At 38.8% G+C, this 21092-nt stretch overlaps 1 protein-coding gene across 3 annotated transcripts in view; it reads left to right on the top strand.

Moving 5' to 3' along the window:
• The window catches only part of slc8a1b (solute carrier family 8 member 1b), an 82636-nt gene extending 67759 nt beyond the window's left edge, over positions 1-14877 (top strand). For all 3 annotated transcript variants that reach the window (XM_079852867.1, XM_079852865.1, XM_079852866.1), the window contains exons 5-7: positions 614-713; positions 5266-5541; positions 10163-14877. In XM_079852867.1, the coding sequence (XP_079708993.1) occupies positions 614-713; positions 5266-5541; positions 10163-10539 (753 nt within the window). In that variant the 3' untranslated portion in view covers positions 10540-14877. The remainder of the gene's footprint in view (positions 1-613; positions 714-5265; positions 5542-10162) is intronic.
• The last annotated feature ends 6215 nt before the right edge of the window (positions 14878-21092 follow it).

Here is a 21092-nt window from a genome sequence, read left to right on the forward strand (position 1 = left end):
CTATTCACTTACATGCATACTGCCATAGATATACCAATAGCCAATTATCATATGAAACATACAAAACAGATCGCCCATTAAGATTACCCCATTACACTGAGGGCTTTTTTTATGATTTGTGGATGATTTTCATTGACAATAGTTGCTAGTATTTACACAAACCTGACACTGGGTTACTACATTTATCACTTACTTTATAGGTTACACACAGTATGAATTAGTAATACATCAGACTGCAAGTGTGCAGATGCCTGCTTTTCTGTAGAAACAAGTTTCCTTCTAGTTCCTTATAAAAACACACTCATTCTGTCAGGGAAGTTCAAGGATCTTAAACATTGACATCTCATCGGTCGCCTCCACACACTTCAGAACGATACACATGCACACGCCTGCACTTCAACCCACACGCACTAGCCATGCTGAGACGTACACACACTCCGATCCCACACACACTTCACAGCGGGGCAGACCAGAGAGCAGTCAGAAACACTCGATGGACTGTTGTCCGCCTCGTCTGAAGTGTGTGTTTGTTTGTTTATTCTTGTTCTCAGTTGCACTGGACAGTAATGAAGCCATACATTTTCTTTGTTTGTCGTGTCTCTCTTCTCTATAGAACACTGTTGATAAGCTGATTAAAAAGACAAACTTGGCTCTTCTGGTTGGCACCAACAGCTGGAGGGACCAGTTTATTGAGGCCATCACAGTCAGCGCTGGTGAGTATTTGGGTTTGTGAGGAGCATCGGCAGGCCTGATTTACCGATGCATTAAAAAATAACAGTTCGTTCGAAATGTTAACCTTTCATAAGTGTTGCCAGAAGTGCCTGCAGTAGTAAATGCCACTGTTTAGCACTTTGTTTTCAATTGGGTTATATCAAGGGTGTCCAATCCTGCTCCTTAAGGGCCATCTTCCTGTAGAGCTCAGCTTCAATATCAATACACCTGCCTGGAAGTTTCTAGTAATCCTGAAGAGCTCGATTAGCTGGTTCAGGTGTGTTTAATTAAGTTTAAAGCTAGGCTCTGCAGGAAGGTGGCCCTCCAGGATTAGACATCCATGGGTTATATAGATTGCATCAAATGTTAAGTTTTTTTGGTTTCCACTTGAAATGTCAAATGCACTGGTACTGGTACTGTGTTGACACTAAAATAAATAGTTTAAAGTATATTTCTACAGTATTTGTTGTACCAAGTAATAGTTTACACCAGTTTTATTTCCTATGATTCAGTTGACCTTGAATGTAAGTGTTTGTTTGTAAGTGTGTGTGATTGAACTGAACATATGGCCATGTATGTTACATGTAGGTTCCAAAAGAGTGTTTTGTAGCAATGCCATAGAAAAACCATTTTGGATTTCCTAAAGAACCCTTCAGTAAACATTTACAGTGCATCCGGAAAGTATTCACAGCGCTTCACTTTTTCCACAATTTGTTATGTTACAGCCTTATTCCAAAATGGTTCAAATTCATTATTTTCCTCAAAATTCTACAAACAATACCATATAATGACAACGTGAAAGAAGTTTGTTTGAAATCTGTGCAAATTTATTAAAAATAAAAAACGAAAATCACTTGTACATAAGTGTTTACAGCCTTTGCCATGACACTCAAAATTGAGTTCAGGTGCATCCTGTTTCCACTGATCATCCTTGAGATGTTTCTACAACTTGATTGGAGTCCACCTGTGGTAAATTCAGTTGACTGGACGTGATTTGGAAAGGCACACAGTCAACAGTGCATGTCAGAGCACAAACCAAGCCATGAAGTCCAAGGAATTGTCTGTAGGCCGCCGAGACAGGATTGTATCGAGCCACAGAAAACCATTCTGCTGCATTGAAGATCCCAATGAACACAGTGGCCTCCATCATCAGTAAATGGAAGAAGTTTGGAACCACCAGGACTCTTCCTATAGTCTTCCCGGTCAAACTGAGCAATCGGGGGAGAAGGGCCTTAGTCAGGGAGGTGAGCAAGAACCCAATGGTCACTCTGACAGAGCTCCAGTGTTTTTCTGTGGAGAGAGGAGAACTGAAAATGGCTGTGCACTGACACTCCCCATCCAACCTGATGGAGCTTAAGAGGTTTTGCAAAGAAGAATGGGTGTTGTCGACATGTCAAGAAGACGCTGTTTTCAACATTGTGAATCCAATGAGGACTGAGACTTGGGCTCGAGCTGATACGGAAAAACCGAAACCATTGTTGCTGTTCGTATCACTGTGTGTACAAGTGCTGAGGAATCTAAAATTCATTTTGTTTCCGACACGCGCTGTAAGCGGTAGACCAATCACACCAGACTGGGCCGTCTGACCAATCAGAGCAGAGTAGGCTTGCGGAAAGGCGGGATTTAGAGATACTGAATCCTTTATTTATCCATTAGAGACGCTGTAAGAAAAGAGGTGATGCTGCAATGTATATTGTGAGAAAATGAAAGTGTTTTTTGCCCTTGGATGCATGTTAACCTATTGTAGGAGACCTCCAAAACAAAATTAGGAACCTCAAAAATAGCATATTTTATCATCCAAAGACCTTTTCCACTATAAAGAAACTTTTGTTCAGTGGATGTTAAAGGTTCTTCATGGAACCATCAGTGCCAATAAAGAACCTATTTTTAAGAGCATACCGTATCTGTGAAATGTATCTCTGCTGTAAAGCGCCCCCTGGTGGCAACTGTGCTACTCGGGAAATTCTGTTTTACATCCTCACCTCACACTCAGACACTTACAGCCATGCGAAGGAGTCTCTATTCTTTGTGCAAAGGACAGAAAGACAGAAGATGAAGGTGGAGAAAGAGGAAAAACGAGAGGGATTTATTTATTTTTTGGTTTGTTTTCTAAAGTAATTAGCACTCGCAGCAGGGCCTAAGAGAGACTGATGATCATAGAAGCTGCTGCTGCTCTAGCCATGTGTTTGTGTGTGTTTGTTTGTGTGGATCAGGTGTTGGTGACTTAGTGATTCACACTTGAACACCTCTCAGTGTGCCAATTTGTGCTCTGGGGCAAAGCAAGGTTAAAAGCCTGTGTGTGTGTGTGTGTGTGTGTGTGTGTGTGTGTGTGTGTGTGTGTGTGTGTGTGTGTGTGTGTGTGTGTGTGTGTGTGTGTGTGTGTGTGTGTGTGTTCTGCTTTCAGAGCTGACCTGTAATTACCAGTACACAACTGCTGTCAGACCGAGTGTTTTATACAGCATTTAGTTGTTTCTAAAACAGCTTTTTTGTATGCAATTATATATATATATATATGCAGATGAGTTTAAAGATGAAAATGAATTCTGTCACTCTTGTGTCGTTCCAAAGCTGTATCACTTAATTTTGAGAAGTAGCAATATCCGATTCAAGTATGATTTGTTCTTGTAATGAATCGATTTAAGATTTAGTTTTCTCCTCCACTACACCTCTCAAATCTCATTCAAATTCACACAGATGTTTCAGGCCAGGTTGTCAATCAATAATGCTACTGTACATGTTCATAGTTCTTGTGTGTCTTTAATGAATCACAGTGCAGCAAATTTAAATGTGCGTTTTCAAATGCACAAGTCATATATAGACTATTTATACAATAATTTCATGTTTTTGTTATTTTTGGATTCATTCTTGGCAGCACCATTTACTTTCATACTGGAAAAAAAGCAAACCAAACATCCTATCTAACATCAAACTATCAATTCCTAACAGATGTCATTGACTGATGACAGATGGAACACTTGATTATTTTTTACCTAATGCCACTGAGGAAGGAACAGATTTTTCCACGACTTTTTATCAGGACACGCAGATGTACACACGTACATTTGCACAAATGCACACAGATAGATACAAAGAAGCGGTAAAGGTCTGCAGCTAATGGCAGTAAATTGAAGAGTTTAAAGTTTAAAAGCTTTGCTAAATGTCAGACTCTGCAGCACAGCGAGATAATTTATATCGAAAGATAAAAAGAGTCAACACAACATCAGCACTGAGGGTGTAGGGGTTTACTTATCTATAGATTGGGCACAAAATAGGCCACAGAAATGAGCTACATGCGACGCAACTGGGGATGTCGTTAATTGGGAAAGTTATTCATGAAGAATTTTTCATAAATTATGATTAACAAAACCATTATGGGTGAAGGGGAGTTAACTGTAAAAATGCCATATATGTATATTTATGGTCAGTTTAGGTCACATGTATAAATATTAGAAATAAAATATTAAATACTTATTAAAATTACTAAAATTAAAGATATATATAAAAATATATTTTTTAAAACTAAACAAAATTATAAAAGCGCATTAAATAAATTACTACATCTTAAACTAAAATTACTATGAAAACTGAAAATATATCATTAAAAGCTACAATAATAGACCATAAGTCCTCATTTAGGACATTAATCATGTTTTTTTGTTTTTTTAATGCCATTAGTCAATGGCATAGTGCATGTATGCATGTATTACTCTTGTCTGAAAGCAATCTGAGGCTCTTTTATGAGGCATTTACACCCTTCAGACACACTCGTGGACAGCACGTAAAGCATCATGTTGACCTTCTCTGTCTTTATACCACAGATGTATCCATTACACACATGTACTGCAAGTGACAGCAAACATCATCGTGACCTTCAAATACTCTTGGGCTGTAATGAAACAATCCAACATTTTTGCATATTTTTAATGATCAGTATGAATGTTCTGTCTAAACGAATGGGTCCCAATCTAAATATCTACTGATCAATAATCCTTTTAATCACAGTGTGTAATCAGGTTTTTGCCTGTGAATAGAAAGTCTTAGTGAAACAATGATGAAATCCACTGCCAAAGGCTTGAATCCGTTCGCTCTCAGCTGCTGCTCTGAACAGACGAGATTTCTGAACATCCTGTAGCATCTAATCACACTTTAAAGGAACAGCCTCACCTGTCAGAGAGCAGTGTGTGGGTGTGTGCATGTAAGCTGCTCTCTTTACGCTCTCAAGGAAACGCAGCACCAACAGAATATCAAACAGATTAGAACCTCACTGAACACACACACACACATGCTGTGTGCTCTATGGATAAAAGGGTGTGTGTGTGTGTGTGGAGGCTTTATCTATCGATTTCAACCGAGGGGGAATCCCAAACCCCACCCTTATTAGCCCAAGTCAAAACGTGACATTCTGGTTCCTAAATATTTTTTCCCCGGTTTCCTCCTTCAATGTAAATCTATGACATTTCTTAGCACAAATGGTAAAGGATGAGTCATGTGGCAGACTTTAATACTTAGGGGTTTATTCACCTTGTATAAGGTCATTATCTTATCTTCCTGCAGGTGAGGATGATGATGATGAAGAATGTGGAGAGGAGAAGCTCCCCTCCTGCTTCGATTACGTCATGCATTTCCTCACCGTCTTCTGGAAAGTTCTCTTCGCCTTCGTCCCGCCCACCGACTACTGGAACGGGTGGGCATGTTTCGTGGTGTCAATCCTCATGATCGGCCTCCTGACGGCTTTCATCGGAGACCTAGCATCCCACTTCGGCTGCACCGTCGGACTCAAAGACTCCGTCACAGCCGTGGTGTTTGTGGCGCTGGGCACTTCAGTGCCAGGTGAGAGAAAGAGGGAAGTGGGAGACAGGAAAAAAGCATACCTCTGATTTTTGTGTTTCAGCCACCCATGTTTATATTTACATACAGACACTTATTACAGAATGAGGATGTCCTGTGCATCTGTGTGCGCACAGGGCTATGATTATGATATATCATATAATTATGCAGAATAAAGCTCAGTGCTACATTGCACCCCCATACAGTATATTACCTTCATCAGTCATGAGAACTATTATTTAAAACAGGGAAAAAAAACACACACACCACAATGTTCATGAACAGAGGAGAGACACAAACAGCACAATGTTCATGTACAGAGGAAACACACACACACACACACACACACACACACAGACGTAGATTGTGTCTGCTGGAAGTGCAGGGCATGTTCACCATGTTTAGTATTCCAGACACACTGGGCTACTCATAGAGAAAATGCTGAGAGAGCAGAAAGCAAAAGCATTCATATCTCTCTCTCTCTCTCTCTCTCTCTCTCTCTCTCTCTCTCTCTCTCTCTCTCTCTAATGCTGTTCTTCTCCCTCTTTACCTCACTCACTCCATTTTTTTTCCTTTCATCCTCCTTTTCTCGCCCTTTTGCTCTTCTCATCTCGCTGCAGAAAATAATTTTCTTACATTTGCATCTTGCTTTCCAGTAAAAGTCATCATACATTGACAATGTCGTACACACAAAAGGACAACATTTTCTTAATCAGTATTTTTTAGAAACATCATTAAAGGAGAACTCCGGTCAATTTTAACATTGAGCTCATTTTTTTGTAAATTTGGAATCACTCACATGGCTGGGCACTTGTAATGACACATCAAGGATGTTAAGAGCCTAACAGCAGGTTTAAAACTTGCCCCATTGAAGTCAACAGGGTGCAAATTTTAAAAAGAGGATAACACGATGTAGGCAACACCGATTTTTGTCGTTGTTTTCTGTACTGACAGCACTCCAAATTTACAAAAAATTAGCGTAATGTTAAAATTGACCGGAGTTCTCCTTTAAAGGGATAATTCACCCAAAAATGACAGTTTTGTCATTATTTATTCACTATCATGTTGTTCCAAACTTGCATGAATTTCTTTCTTGTGTGGAACATTAAAGAGGATACTTTGAAGAATGTTTTTTTCCATACAATGTAAGTCAATGGGGTCCAAAACAACACTGGACTCCATTGACTTTCATTGTATGGACACAAAAAAAAGAAACAAGAAAAACCCCACAGACATTTTCAGAATATCTTTGTTTCTGTTTCACAGAAGAAAGTAAGTCATAAAGGTTTGGAACGACATGAGGTTGAGTAAATGATGGCAGAATTTAAATTTTTGGGTACATATATCAAGTTCAGTTGTGCATTTGCGTCTCTAATAGGATGCGTTTGGTGAGTTTATTATCCATATATATAGCAAAGTGCTTCAGTTACTATTCAGTGCTGTTGATTCACTCTGCAGCTTCAGCTCAAAATGCCCGATATAATTGACTATGATTGGATTTAAAACAAACATATTCCTTTAAAATGTTCTCTTTTTCAAAATAAATTATGCATTATTAATAATCTAGCAGTGTTGCATTAACATGATATCGATTGGCCTTTTTCATTTTCTAAATATCATGGTTATCGTCAATACTCCTGTAACTTCCACAAATTGTTTTGCGTAAGTGCAGATGAATGGATTTATTTCCAGAATAATATGTATTATAAAATGGATGAAACACTAAAAGTGATAAAATGGGACACTGTTTGCTGAAGTACACATGAAAAATGGGACACTGTTTGTTGAAGTTCTTCAGTATTCCTTTTTACACGAACTGTGCTACTCAATCAATAGTAATGTTTCTTTTTCAATTGCAGTGCTATTTGGGGACAGAAAAATTGAAAAACAAGTCGTTTTATATTTTGATATATATCAAAAAAATATAAAGCACAAAATATAAAAATTATAAGTTAAAATTCTATAGATATAGTGATCATTTTCTTGGCCAGGATAATCACGTAGTGAAAATCTGATATAGTGGCAGCACTAGTGGAAGTACTGCAGATGTTTAGAGAAAAGTACTGTAGGGCTTTTTGTTTTATGATAAAATTTAATTCAAGCAGTCCCAGGTGGCCTTTAGACACATTTTACCCTATCAGCTAAAATCATTTACGTTGTACCCTATCAGCTAAAATCACTTGCTAACAGGAAACTGTGAGAATATGTCTTTCCCTTAGGGTAAGACAAAAAATTTGTTTGAGGAGCTAAAGCTTAGAACATGCTATTATATTTTTTGGGTGAAGTTTGATCAATGAAATCACAAAGTCTGGTTCAGACACCCAAAACTATGGTTCTTGCACTCTTTACTAGTAACAGGTCAAAAATCAAGTCAATAGTAAGCTAAATGAGGCCAAAAAAAAACGTTCAACTGAAGAGGTTACAAACAAATGTGTCAATACTGAGAAAACAACTGAACTTCCAATTAACCAAGCGCGCGACCAGAAACCAGGCGAGGGACATGTACGCTGACTGATAAGGCAGCGTTCACCAATGCTTCAGAACAGAAAACAAAGCCTTTAGATTCAGCATATAGTTAGAGTATCTTTAATTAACTTGCTCAATGAGTTTAAAATGAGTGACTGCTTCCGCTGAATGCAGTCTCGCTAATGTGTGGTGATATAGGTTAATTAAAGTGATTTTTCTCTCTTTTGATTAAATATTATTTAGTCCACTTTGTATTTCCCAGCACAGACATACTTGAGCAACAGGGACATTTATAGTCGATAAAGTACTCATTTGATATGTGTGGTCGTTCTGTCAAGTTTGTGTCCATATGCGAACGTAAGCATATGAGGTTTATAACAGTTTGAAAGTCTGTTACAGTCTGGAAACGCTGATCCATTTAACTCCGTAATGATTAACTGCTCCCAAGAGTCTTTCTGGGATGAAGCTATGCATTGCCTTGACACCCACATTAGCGGCAGTTGTCGTCCGCACACTGCCAGGCTCGTTGGCAGGACTTTACACCAGACTGGGTGTTAGCTGAGCCTTAACTGAGAATTTCCTTGGTAATGCCATGGAAACGGCTCCGTCCATGCTGTTGTTTACAACAACATAACAGGAGAGTGATGAATAACGAGAAGGAAAATGTTATTTCAGAGTTAAGTAGGCTACTTTACGGTAAAACCCAGCTTTGACTTTATAATACCGTGTCTTGAGATCCTGCAGCGTAAATTTTGGTCTTTTAAGCCCTTAAATGCATCTGTTGTTCTCAGATACTTTGTCAGATTTCCACCGAGAGTTTCTAACCTTCACTTTTAGACAGACGCTGAGTGCTGCAGTCATGTCGCGCTGGAATTACCGCAATTACCAGATGACAACTTTGAGCTGTTCGAAAAGCTTTAAAAGGACAATTCTTAGGCGAATAGAAAGTTCAAAACAACAGGGTTTATTTGAAATCAAAATCTTTTGTAACATTATAAATGTCTTTACTTGATCCTGTTATGTGTTTGTGTGAATATAATATTAGAATGTGTGAATATCAGAGTGTGTATCCGCAGGATAGCGAGACCTTTAAATGAGGAAAATGGCTCTTTGTGCCCACAGGCAGAAAAGAGTAATATCAACATGTCCAGAGGAGTTCAGCAGGGTTATGCGTTATGAACTACATTAGCATAACGAAAGAGAGAGAGGAAAATGAAAGGAGACAAGGAGGAAGAAAGAGTTTGAAAGGGAGTGTATGTGCATCTAGGGTTATTTAGAGGCCTTCCCTGACAGAAAGCGCAATCAGCACCTCACGGTTTCTCAGCTGTCTGCAATAGATCGCCCTGTTAGCATGCAGCTGTCTCTGAAAAACCACACTGTTTAAATGCCCACTGATTTCAACTCAAATCAGAGGTTAACCATGCTGTTATTACAAAATTGCATCCTCACCAAAAAAGGAGAGGAGATGGGTACTATGTGCGTATGCTTGTTTGTGCTCTGCAAAATAGTAATAATATTTAGACGAACAAGATGTACAGTACTTGAAGTAGAATTATTTGAATTACTCATATAAAGATTACTTTTTGTGTTCTTGTTTTAAGCATAAACCTCACTCAATCTCATTAGATTTATGATTTAAGTTTTATTTAGCTGTGCATTTGGTTCAAAATAAATGAACTAAATGTTTCGAAACCTGTATTTTTTTTTTTTTTTTTATTATTAGACACTACCGCTTTCTATTTCAGATAAATGTTGTTCATTTGAACTTTTTATTCATCAAAGAATCAAGGAAAAAAAAATGAACACGATAACAATAATAAATGTTTCGATGGAGTATTGGAGTAATGATGCTGGAAATTCAGCTTTTGCCATCACAGGAATAAAAGATATTCAAATAGAAAACAGTTCTTTTAAATTGTAAAACTATTTCACACTATTAGTGTTTTTGCTGTATTTTGGGTCAAATAAATGCAGCCTTGGTGAGCAAAAGAAAAAGAAATCTCACAGATCTAAAACTTTTGAATGGTATAGTTTATTTATGCTTGTTTATTTGCTTGTGAGAATGAATCAAGATAACTATTCAAAGAAGTATTTTACTGTACTAAAATCTTTCTTTCCCATCTCTCCTGTCCTGCCTTCCTCATCATCTTCCTCTCAGACACCTTTGCCAGTAAAGTAGCAGCGACACAGGATCAGTACGCCGACGCGTCCATCGGAAACGTGACCGGCAGCAATGCTGTGAACGTCTTCTTGGGCATCGGAGTGGCCTGGTCCATCGCCGCCATCTACCACAACTCAAAGGGGCGCGATTTCAAGGTGGAGCCGGGTAGCCTGGCCTTCTCCGTCACCCTCTTCACCATTTTCGCCTTCATCTGCGTGGCGGTGCTCATGTACCGCCGCCGGCCCGACATCGGCGGTGAGCTGGGGGGTCCGCGGACTGCTAAAGTGCTGACCACCATGCTTTTCGTCAGCCTCTGGCTCCTCTACATCCTGTTCTCCTCTCTGGAGGCTTACTGCCACATCAAGGGCTTCTAAACACACGTACATGCGCTCACACATGCATACACTCTCAGAACTACACACCTTCACACAGTGACACACACGTTCATGCATTCTGTGGAAAATACGCAAAGACTAAAGGTTCAAATAAAGGGAAAAGACTAAAGAAGGCAACAGCGGTGGACTCGCTTTCGGGTTCATGTGGATAATCGTTTTCCGCAGACCATCGGCCTGTTGTTCTGTTCTCTCCACACGCCACTCCTTCATCCTCTTCTTTCCTTGTTTGTTGTGTGTGCTAAATGACTGCATCTGATTGGACGGGGTTTGACCACAATGTTCAAACATTAAATCTAGACTATGAAAAGCTACTATTGCTACCTTTAACTACTGTAGTTGTGCTTTTTTAACCTAAACCAGTATAAAAGCCACGTGGGACCGTGGAATCTGTAATCTCCCTTCATAGTGCCATGGAACTCTGGGTAATGTGGCTGTGTGTTATAGGTTTGTTATCTTAATGTGGGCCGAGCGGTAAATTTGCTTGGGTGAATTTTCAGACACACCGCTTTATGTGTTTACAGATTATGTAATCTGAGCAGTCCTAACCGAAAGGGGTGAAATTTTGCCGTTCGTTTACGGCTTGGGCATCCTTCTAAACGGCTTTTGTCGTGTTCAAGAGCAGCTCTGTGTAACTTATTGTTGTGAAGGCCAGTTTTTAACCATCTCTTGCACTGGTGCAGTTCATTTCAGTTCAGAAAGAGAATAACAATAAAGTGAGTGCAGTATGCCATCTCCAATCTCTTCTCCTGGCGCTGAAGCTTCAGAAACAAGAGGTGCACCAGTGCAAGACTTTGGTTTAAGAGCCTTGATCTGACGTTCTCAAAGACCGTAAAGTGCTATTTGAATGAGCTCGGGTTAAGGAACATCCTGAATTCTCTAATATGAACATACCGCGGTTCGTTACAGATTAGATTATTAATTTATGCAATCGATGGAAAGTATGTGAGGTCAGTGTAGTGAGATAATCCAGCATGTGACATGCTTTTGCCAACATCACATTAAGAGTTTACAATTATGACTGTTACTTTCCGTCCAAACTAACACGCATACATTTATAGACACACACTACGAGAAAAAAAAACGCAAAACCAGTGGCCATACTTTTGGAGATTTTGTTCTCAGACACAATTTACAGTCTTACACATGCAAGCATGTATAATTGGTAGACTTTTGCTTGGTAAACTTGCTCAATGTCCCATACAGATACACTCAGTCAGTCATCTATGTGGAGTTTACGAGGGCACGCTTTCCCTCCAACCCTGCTGAGATTACTTCTTTGTACTTTGTAGATTCGCTGCATACGGAGCTGTAAGGCAAATCTCGTAGAGTAGTCACGATTTTAGACGTAGGTCGATTTAAAAGCAGAAATTGTAGAACTAATCTGAATTTGACTTTAAACTTATTTAGGATAGCATGGTTTAACACAAACGAACTGAAAAAAGGAGCTCGTCTTAAATTTTGAAAATGCATTTGCAGGATTTTTTTCACTGTCCTTTCCAAAGTTCGATTTCCAGTCTTAGTGGGTAAGTGAAAAGAAAATCACGCTTATACTTACACGTAGACATTGTGTATTTTGCGCCAAATTTGCCAAAGGGAAAATCTTTCTAATGGAGAACTGCAGTGTGCCACACAGCCCCTGAAGTGGGTTTTGTATTTCGATCGTACATTTTTTTACCCACACCAAAAAAAAAATGTCCTTGCAAGGATAAAGAGGCCTTGGTGACATTTCTTATAGGTGTTTGTACTGAAGGGATCCAGCCTACAGCTCTTTTACTGCATCTGAACACCTTTTCCTGTGATGAAAGAGTGTTTTTAACGGAATTCTGGGATTCTGTGTTGGGGGTTTGTAGTTTCAGTGGCTTGATTTTGAAAGAGAAGAAAAAAAAAATTGCTTGAATAGCTGTTTATTCTAAATTTTTTGTTGCTTGTGTTTTATTTTGTTTTACATTTCTAATGAAAGGAAACAATATTGTACCAGCTTCAAGGCATTTCTGTAGGAAACCTTCGATTCGATGATGACCTTCAGTCCCTGGTGAAGATGGTCCGCTGTTGCTTGCTAATACTATGATCCACAAGAAAGACACTACAAACAATGAAGGAAAAAAACAACATTGATAAAAAAAGACTTTTTCCTGAAGCCTAATATCTATTTAACCAATAAACAAACAAATGAAGTTGGAGTTGGTGAAACCATGTGAATTACAGCCATACCAAGTTCTGCCGTGAAGATTTTCATGGACTCTCGCCGTACGTGCTGCTCGCTGGCCGTCACACCAGGTGCGTCTCTCCGTACGGGGCGTTCAAAGTGTACCTGGTCTGTCCGGTTTATACTGTATATGTATTTGCTTTGGCAGAGCAAGGGTCAGCAATTGTACATCTGTGCTCTGCGGTCTGTAAATCAGGGTGTGGCTGTATTGGACCCGCCCCCTGTGAAACCTAGCCCCTCCCTGTGCCCCGCCCCCTTGTTTGCCATGTCCATATTTGGAATGTTAATGTGCTTCGTGTTGACAATGCATGGATGCTAACCTGTCTGTATATAGTACGCAGAATCCCCTTCATTAACGTAGTCGACCAGAGGTTTGAAAGCTGTATAGATATTCAGACTTTCGTTTCGTTCGCTTGTTCGGTTGGTTTTCCTGTCCGTAAGTTTCATTTGAATGTGTTTCTTTTTTTTTTTTTACTTGCTCATGTTTATTAAAAAGGCAGTATCTGTCGTTTGGTACAGGAGCACATGTACAAACAAAGGAAGCAATATGTCAAGGCCCTCTGCTTGGTTGTTGCAGTGGTTGTATTATTTAACGGTATGAAATTTTTTGTCGTTGAAGCGTTCAGGTGTGTATGTATATACTGTACAGTAGAATGAAGGCAGAGTCACCACTCTGCCATTATCACAGAGAGAATACAACGTATTTATTTGAGAACCTTAAGAACTTCAGAATGACAAATATTGCCTTTTGGATTGATTGTTGCATAGAGCTTGTTTTGTTCTAGTTTCTTCGCTGAGCAGTGCGTGTGTGTGTGCGTGTGTGTGCGTGCTTGGTCGGTCTGGAGCAATCTGTGATATCTGTAAGAATTAAGGGAATTAATCCGCCATTTATCTGCTCCCGAGTCTGTAAACCATCTTGCAAAAATCAGTGAACCATCTGGAAAATGTCTGTAAAACATTAGGAGAATGTGTGTGAAGTGTCAGGGTTTGCCTTGTGTATGTCTTACATTCCTAAACCCCTCTCTCTTCCTCACTGCTCAGATGGTCTCTAGCCTTTCAGGGGTTTAATACTAATCTTTAAATAATATTATTTCCTCCCCTCCCCCTCTCATTCTCTCTCTCCTCTAACTCTCCAATCCAAGGCCTCACTTACTTCTTGCATTAATGTGTCCAGTGAAATTCTGTAGGCTGTATTTTGTAAACAATGGCAGTCTATGTGTAAAGATGTTCCTGGTATTCCTGAACAATGAGTATATGTGTGTAAATGTCTACATTTCACTTATTTATAATGTATAAATTTATAGCATGTATAAAGGTTTGCAAAACCACTTATACAGCAAAGAATATTGTTCTTAATTAGTCGTTTTGTCTTGTTTTCCAGTAGAAATATCTAAAAATCCATAAAACAAGATACATTTGCATGTGTAATATAAGAGAATATCTATATCTTAAATAATTTTTTGTTGTTTCAAGCATAAATCTAACACAATTTAAAGAGGTTTAGGTTTCAGAAGGAGAGAAAATAACAATTAAATATTTAACACGTCAAATAGTGTTGAGAATATTTTTACAGGAAACCAAGACAAAACACAGATTTTTTGTTTTTTTTGTTTTGCAGTGTAAACAACATGGCAGAAAGCTCTCATGCCAAAGCAGGACTGAATGTATTGTATGTAACGTAATAGCTGATCTAAATGAAGGCTGTGAGTTTTAATATCTTATCTGTCTTGTACAGATTGAGGGGCTCAAATCATTGTGTGTGTACAAGCTAATGCTGAGAGTCATGTTAATGCAAGTGTGTGTGGCCTTGTGGCATAGTGTGTCTTACACAGTCCTCTTGTCATGGGCTTATTAAAGCTGACTCTATTTTCCTCCTCACGCTCTCTCTCTTCTCTCTTCTTTCTCACTTTTCGCTTTATTTCACGCTGTTTTGTTTCGATCGTTAGGTTGTCTTAATTTCGATCTGAATAATTAAATATGATATTTTTTTTGTTTTGATTTATTTTTGTGTTGCACTCAATCTAATAAGATGGACGTCCACTAACTGTGATTGCTCCCCTAGTACACCTCTACACAGGAAATAAAGTTTGGGATATCCTGTTTAGAGCGAAGTGGCTGCAGTGTGTCTCTTTTTATGATTATGTTTCTGAATACACACACACACTCAAAAGGTGTCATCAGTAATGCTGTTGTGGACACTAATTTGAAATTAGTAACTGTAGTTTGCCAAGTAGTTTTAGAGTATTTTTTTTAAAGAAAAAGTCTTTGGCAACACTACAAAATTAACTACACTGATATATAAAGGTAGAGTAGGCAACTTCAGAGAACCTAGCAATAGCGAGCTAGCTTTGAAATCATAAGATCCATCAACCCACCCTCCCTTCGGAGCGTCTCCAAAGCCACGCCTCCTTCAAAACACATGAACGCTCACAGCCAGAGCAGAGTCTGCAAAGCGTCTCGAGAGATGGCGTTAAAATACCTCATGTATCAAAGAACATAACATTGCAATATTAATGAATTTAGGCAACTTAAAGAGCACTGACTTTGACAGTGTTGCAATAGAAATGCATAAATCCGAGTCTGAGGATGTGAACAGCTCCGAGTAAAAGGTCGCGGCTTGCCATCTCGTAATTATGATTACAACATTGCGTGAACGCAGAAAAAGTTCGCTCGGCGACCTGCATCCTGAGGTGGAAATGGAAAATAATTAGCGTAGCTGCTGTTCATAACCCTTAAAGCAGTGCATAGTCATGCTTTTGATCTGACATAAATAGAGTACAAGGTTATGAGATGCATTATATGAATGCTTGGCTAAAGAGACGTGTCTTTAATCTAGATTTAAACTTGGAGACTGAGTCTGAGCCCTGAACATTATCAGGAAGGCTATTCCAGAGTTTAGGAGCCAAATGTAAAAACACTCTTGGACTTAGATATCCTAGGTTCTACCAAAAGTCCAGAGTTTTGTGACCTTAAAGTGCGTGATGGATTGTAGGGTGATAAAAGATCAGTTAAATGCACAGGAGCTGAACAATTTAGGGCCTTATAGGTAAGTAGCAATACTTTGTAATCGATACGGGACTTAATAGGTAACCAGTGTAGGGATGATAGAATTAGGGTTATATGATCATATTTTCTTGATCTGTTAGGACCTCTACCAGTTCTTAACCATTTCAAACAGTATAAAAAAAAGTGTTTATGAAAAATACCCTACCTCAGTATGGTGCTCTCAGAATGTTTCATATTTACCATTGCTCAGCGAAATTTTGTCATTCTAATAGGAATGCGCGCCATCGGGAGTTTAGCGTGCGAGCGAAAAAGTTCTTTGCTCAGATTAAGCTCATGTTCTAACACAGTCTCACCCCAAAACGTCACATACTGACGGGTCTTGACCATACGGCAACATACGACGAAAAGGGTACCCCTAAAACGTCCATATGTGACGATTCGGGTTATGGGTAGGTTTAGGTACGCGTTAGGGTACCGCTAGGAGGTGCTGCTGGTGCGCTTATGTCTTCGTCTCATATGGACGTTTACCCTTTTCGTCGTATGTTGCCGTATGGTCAAGTAACGTTTTCACCGCGCTGACCAACAGAAAGCTACTTGGTTTGAAAGTAACTTTGATGCATCGTTACTGTCAATGGACCTTTTACCATGAAATTTCACTGCAATTTTTATTAATGTGACAGCATCTTTACACTGACAACTATAACTGTCACCACACCTCATGTAGCCTAAGTAGATTTAACATATTTGTAATTTTTTTGAGTACATTTTTCAAAGGTATTAGGCCCTATGGCTATTTGTTTCTTTATGATTAAAAAAATAACAGTACGTATATAAGGGGATAATACAAATTTATAACCAACAAGATCATGCAACATCAAGAGGGTATTTACCTGGCACAGAAACACATTTTGGGGATGATCAAATTAATCAGAAAATCAATGATTAGTGAAGTTTTCTTTACAAAAAAACCTGGATGAACCGATTCTCTAAAATGAATCCCACTGCTACATATGAGAGAGAAAGAGGACAGAGCTATTTGATGATTAATGGAGATCCTTTTGTTAATTAGCTGGATGCTAATAATTACAGAAATACAGTATATACCTTCAATGCACTGACGTTTTTTTTTTAGCATACCAAATTAATAAATGACATTTCATCCTGGACAGGTGTTTGCATAATCTGTATTTGTGTGTCTAATAAAATAACAGATTTCATAATGCACCTCCAGAACTTTTTTCTGTTATTCTCTATTTATTGGGTGACCATGGGCCAGTCCATGAATTTCATTTTAAAAGCTCTTTGTGAACACAAATCACTCCATAACTCAGATTCCATTTGTAGTCCAGGTAATGAGTTCTGGAGAGACTGAACTTGGACTCACCTTCTCTGTGGGAAAATGGCCTTCAGAAAACGTTCATTTGTGAATTCTTTCATGCCACTAATAAAGGAGACATTCACGTTGAACAGAACCTCAGATAAAGAATCAAGAAATGAAAGCTTTAGCGTATAAGTTCTGCTGGGAAGACTCGATTGTTACGTCACTTATTACCTTCTCATCTATCCAATCGCGTTCTAATACTAAAAGATCGATACTTACACATGTCAGAGTTCGCATATGCTGATGCTTTCATTCACCTCCTCCCCATCACCACCACCAGGATGGTCCCTTCCCATACCTCACATGGGGTCGGCTGCGCCCCTGCCTTCGTCTTCAGGCAGGAAATGCCGATTCCGTACCCTCGGTTTACGAGCTACGCCAAATAACTTTATATCATAATATTTGCTTGCTGGGCTGTTAATAAATGTATACTTGTTACGGTATTTTGCCTCCCAAGTCTTTCTGGTAGAACTAACTGACCCAATGTAACTGTAATTGGGCACACAGACTCTTTCAATTCCACGTGAACTGATACTGATACTTACAGGCTATGCCTTTTATGGAAGTAGTCTGCTGTACCGTTATCGAGGCTCTTGATGACGTGCTAGCCGAGGTTTGCAGCCTTTCGTTTGAGAAGAACCCCTAGTTGAAACCCACAGCCCCTGAGGCTGTGCCCTGGATTTCCATCAGCTTTAGCCGGTGTGAAATGCACTGCAGTTTAGCGTGTGACAGGACAGATTAAAGACTGCGGAACACAGATTCATCAATCATCCAACAAACATTAGCATCAGCTGTTTCTGCTCTAATGCCTCATGTGTTTCGAAAACCTACAGTCTTTCAGTCATTTAGGCCAAGCGCTGTTGTGTGAGAGGCAGAATAGCCTATTCAAAATATTCATAAACGCGCACATCCACACAGTCTGCCTAAATGCGTTTCATTAAAGTTTAAAATGGTTTGATGGGAAGCAATTATGTCAGAATCAGACATAATCAGCTGTTTTCAGACCAAACTGCTCTTCATGAGACAGAGCATCTGCTAGCGAGCAGACACGTTTTTTTTATAGTCATTCTCTTTTTCTCTGTCATTTACTATTATCTTGTTGCTTTGAAAAGCTTTTCTACTATTGTTTGGCATTCGAATGAATCAGCAGAGATGATGTTCAATAATGATGTGCTTGAATGTGTGCATTTCTAAACAGTCATCATTCAGACAGGAGCGACTTAGGTCGCATGAAGAGTTTTTAAATGTCACATAAATGGCAGGGCAGTGGTCTCTGAGCCCTGTAGAGAGTGTTATTTTAGAGGGCCTGCCACAGTGACTTGTGCTCAACCATATCACATACAATCTTACAAAACACTCTTTACTCATTCTGAATAGATTAAAGCATTCTTTGAAACACAGCAGTAATGTTTCCTCGTGTTATACTGTGTTGTTGTATTCTTAAGCAAAAAAAAAAAAAAAAAAAAACCTGCTATGTGTTCTGTGCTAGACTAATTTAGGAGAGAAGTGTTGATTGTGTTTTAAGTATTAGACAAGGTTTTCCTCAATTATTTAGCTTGTTACGGAGACATGTTTATGGAGGCTGTGGAGGCACCTCAAAGGAATTTTAATTGCAAACTGAAGTAATAGAAACAAGTGTCCTTATCTACTTATGCTGTAATAAAATAACAAGTTTTTATTTCATTCCAGGGGATATCTCAGCTTTGAGCGTGTCTTAGGCCTTGTCCACACTGATAGTTTCCAGTTGAAAACGCATCCTTTTCTCACCGTTTTGGCCTTCTGTCCACACTCTTTTTGTCAACAAAGACGTGACTTTTTGAAAGTGCTCTCCAAAGTAGATGAATTTGAAAACTACATTTTCGCGTTGTAGTGTGGACTGTGAAAACGGAGGTATTCTAAAACGATGACGCAGTTTTAGTCATGTGACACATATTGAACCGATAGATATCGATGTTTATACCAGTATTGTGCCTGTTATGTGCGCTCTGTTGCTAAATGATGTTTTATTAACAAAGTTCGGGAGGAGCACGTTCAGATAATTAAACCTAATTAAACACATGTGGAGCACATTCAGACAATCAAACCTAATTAAACACGAGTGGACCACACTCTGTTAATCAACCCAATCAATGAGGTAAGAGGTGTATATACTGTAAACTTACCTCCGTTCATTGACAGTTTAACAGCATCCCTCCACCACCCCATCTCCTCACTTCTAGTCCTAAATACTCTTACAACAACGGGGGAGTACTCTGGGTTCGGGCAAAATTTCCAAGCTCGGAGCCCTCCCCCGGACAGCACGCCAAATAAGCATAATCTTTACTCTGTTTAATTGATGTAAGGGTGAACTCGTGAAATATGTTTCTTTGTACACTCTTCATTCTGCAGAGATGACCGAAAATTCACTCGCATTTGCTGTCCTATGTCAAAACATGTTGCGTTTTAGACCAAATTATATTGGTGACGAGTGCGACCTGGACGTATCAGTGAATGGTGAGATATTTTTCTAAATAAAATGATCCTGACAGAAGAATGGCATGAAAGCCTTATTATATCTGTTCCATCGTCTCACTGAGCGTTTATGAGGTCGTTTTCGACATTTCAGTCATGGATGTGAAACTTTTGGAAAACGCTTGAAATCGCCAGTGTGGACTGAGAGCGTTTTGAAACGAAAACGGCGATTTCAAATGTATCCGGCTTAATGTAGACGTATCCTTAAACTGGTTGAAAATGCAACAGCTTATTATGATGACACTCTCAACACTATCCCTAAATATAATTCTTTTGTAAATGTCTAATTGTCTAATATTTTTCTTGCATTCCACACAAGGGCATCAAGCAATTAGGACTCAGTATTTATATTTTTGGGGGAGGCACCAATCACAATTTCCCTTGTTGTAAGGCAAAAAATAAAATTAAAATTAAGCACAAAAAAAAGGAGGAACACGTTAAGTTTGATAATAATTTGTGTTTGGGGGAATTATTTTATAACCATGAGACAATCGTTTTTTTGCTTTTGTTTTTGTTTTGTTTTTTTATCTACAACTTCATTATGGTAAATACTTTTTGTTTATTTTATTTATTGGTTGGTTGGTTGGTTGGTTTGTTTGTTTGTTTGTTTGTTTGTTTGTTTGTTTTTCAAAATCCACTTCAAAACCATGAGATAAACTGAAACTCTTACAGTAGTTCTGAGTCATGTCTTTTTAGTTTTGTCATAGTTACAAAAGCTAAACTGAATCTGATTACATAGTTATCTCTCAGTTAAGATAAGTCACTCGATTTAGAAATAGATCACATCATCTCACAGCACTGAAGATGTAAGACCAGAGACTTCTTTTGTGCTTTCAAAACCAGACACTGAAAAAACAAGAAGGCCAGAAAAACAGACACTTTTTCTTTTTTCTGTTACAGTGTCACTGTAATATTTTGGGCAGTCGTGGCCTATTGGTTAGACAAGAGAGTCAGACTTTTAACCCAAAGTTTGCGGGTTCGATTCTCAGTACCGGCAGGAAAATGACTAAGGGTTACCATACGTGGCTATCACGTCACAGTCTAATGTAGATACTCTGCAGTAACTCTCCCTCATTATTCAATGAATGAAAAATGATTAAGAAAATACACATGAATAAGAAATGATTGGAGATATGTTCATTTTTCAGTAATTAGCCCTGCAGATGAAGTGCTAAATTTGTAACAGTAGCCTAGCCACTTGCTTTTCATTTAGGTTGTCCCTCTTCTCAAACCCACTGCTGTTTAACGGACCATTTCAAGAATGAAAACAGGCCATTGCGTGGCTGTACATCACACAATGGCCTGCCATTTTAAACAATGCAGCATTTAATAGGCTTCATATAGCGAGCAGCTAATTATTCTGGTTGATGCTTTCCAAGAAGTGTATTAATGTCCTCTTTCTACATGGATACATCTAATACTTCACCT

Source organism: Squalius cephalus, assembly GCF_949319135.1.
Source record: "Squalius cephalus genome assembly, chromosome: 20".
NCBI classification, from domain to species: domain Eukaryota; kingdom Metazoa; phylum Chordata; class Actinopteri; order Cypriniformes; family Leuciscidae; genus Squalius; species Squalius cephalus.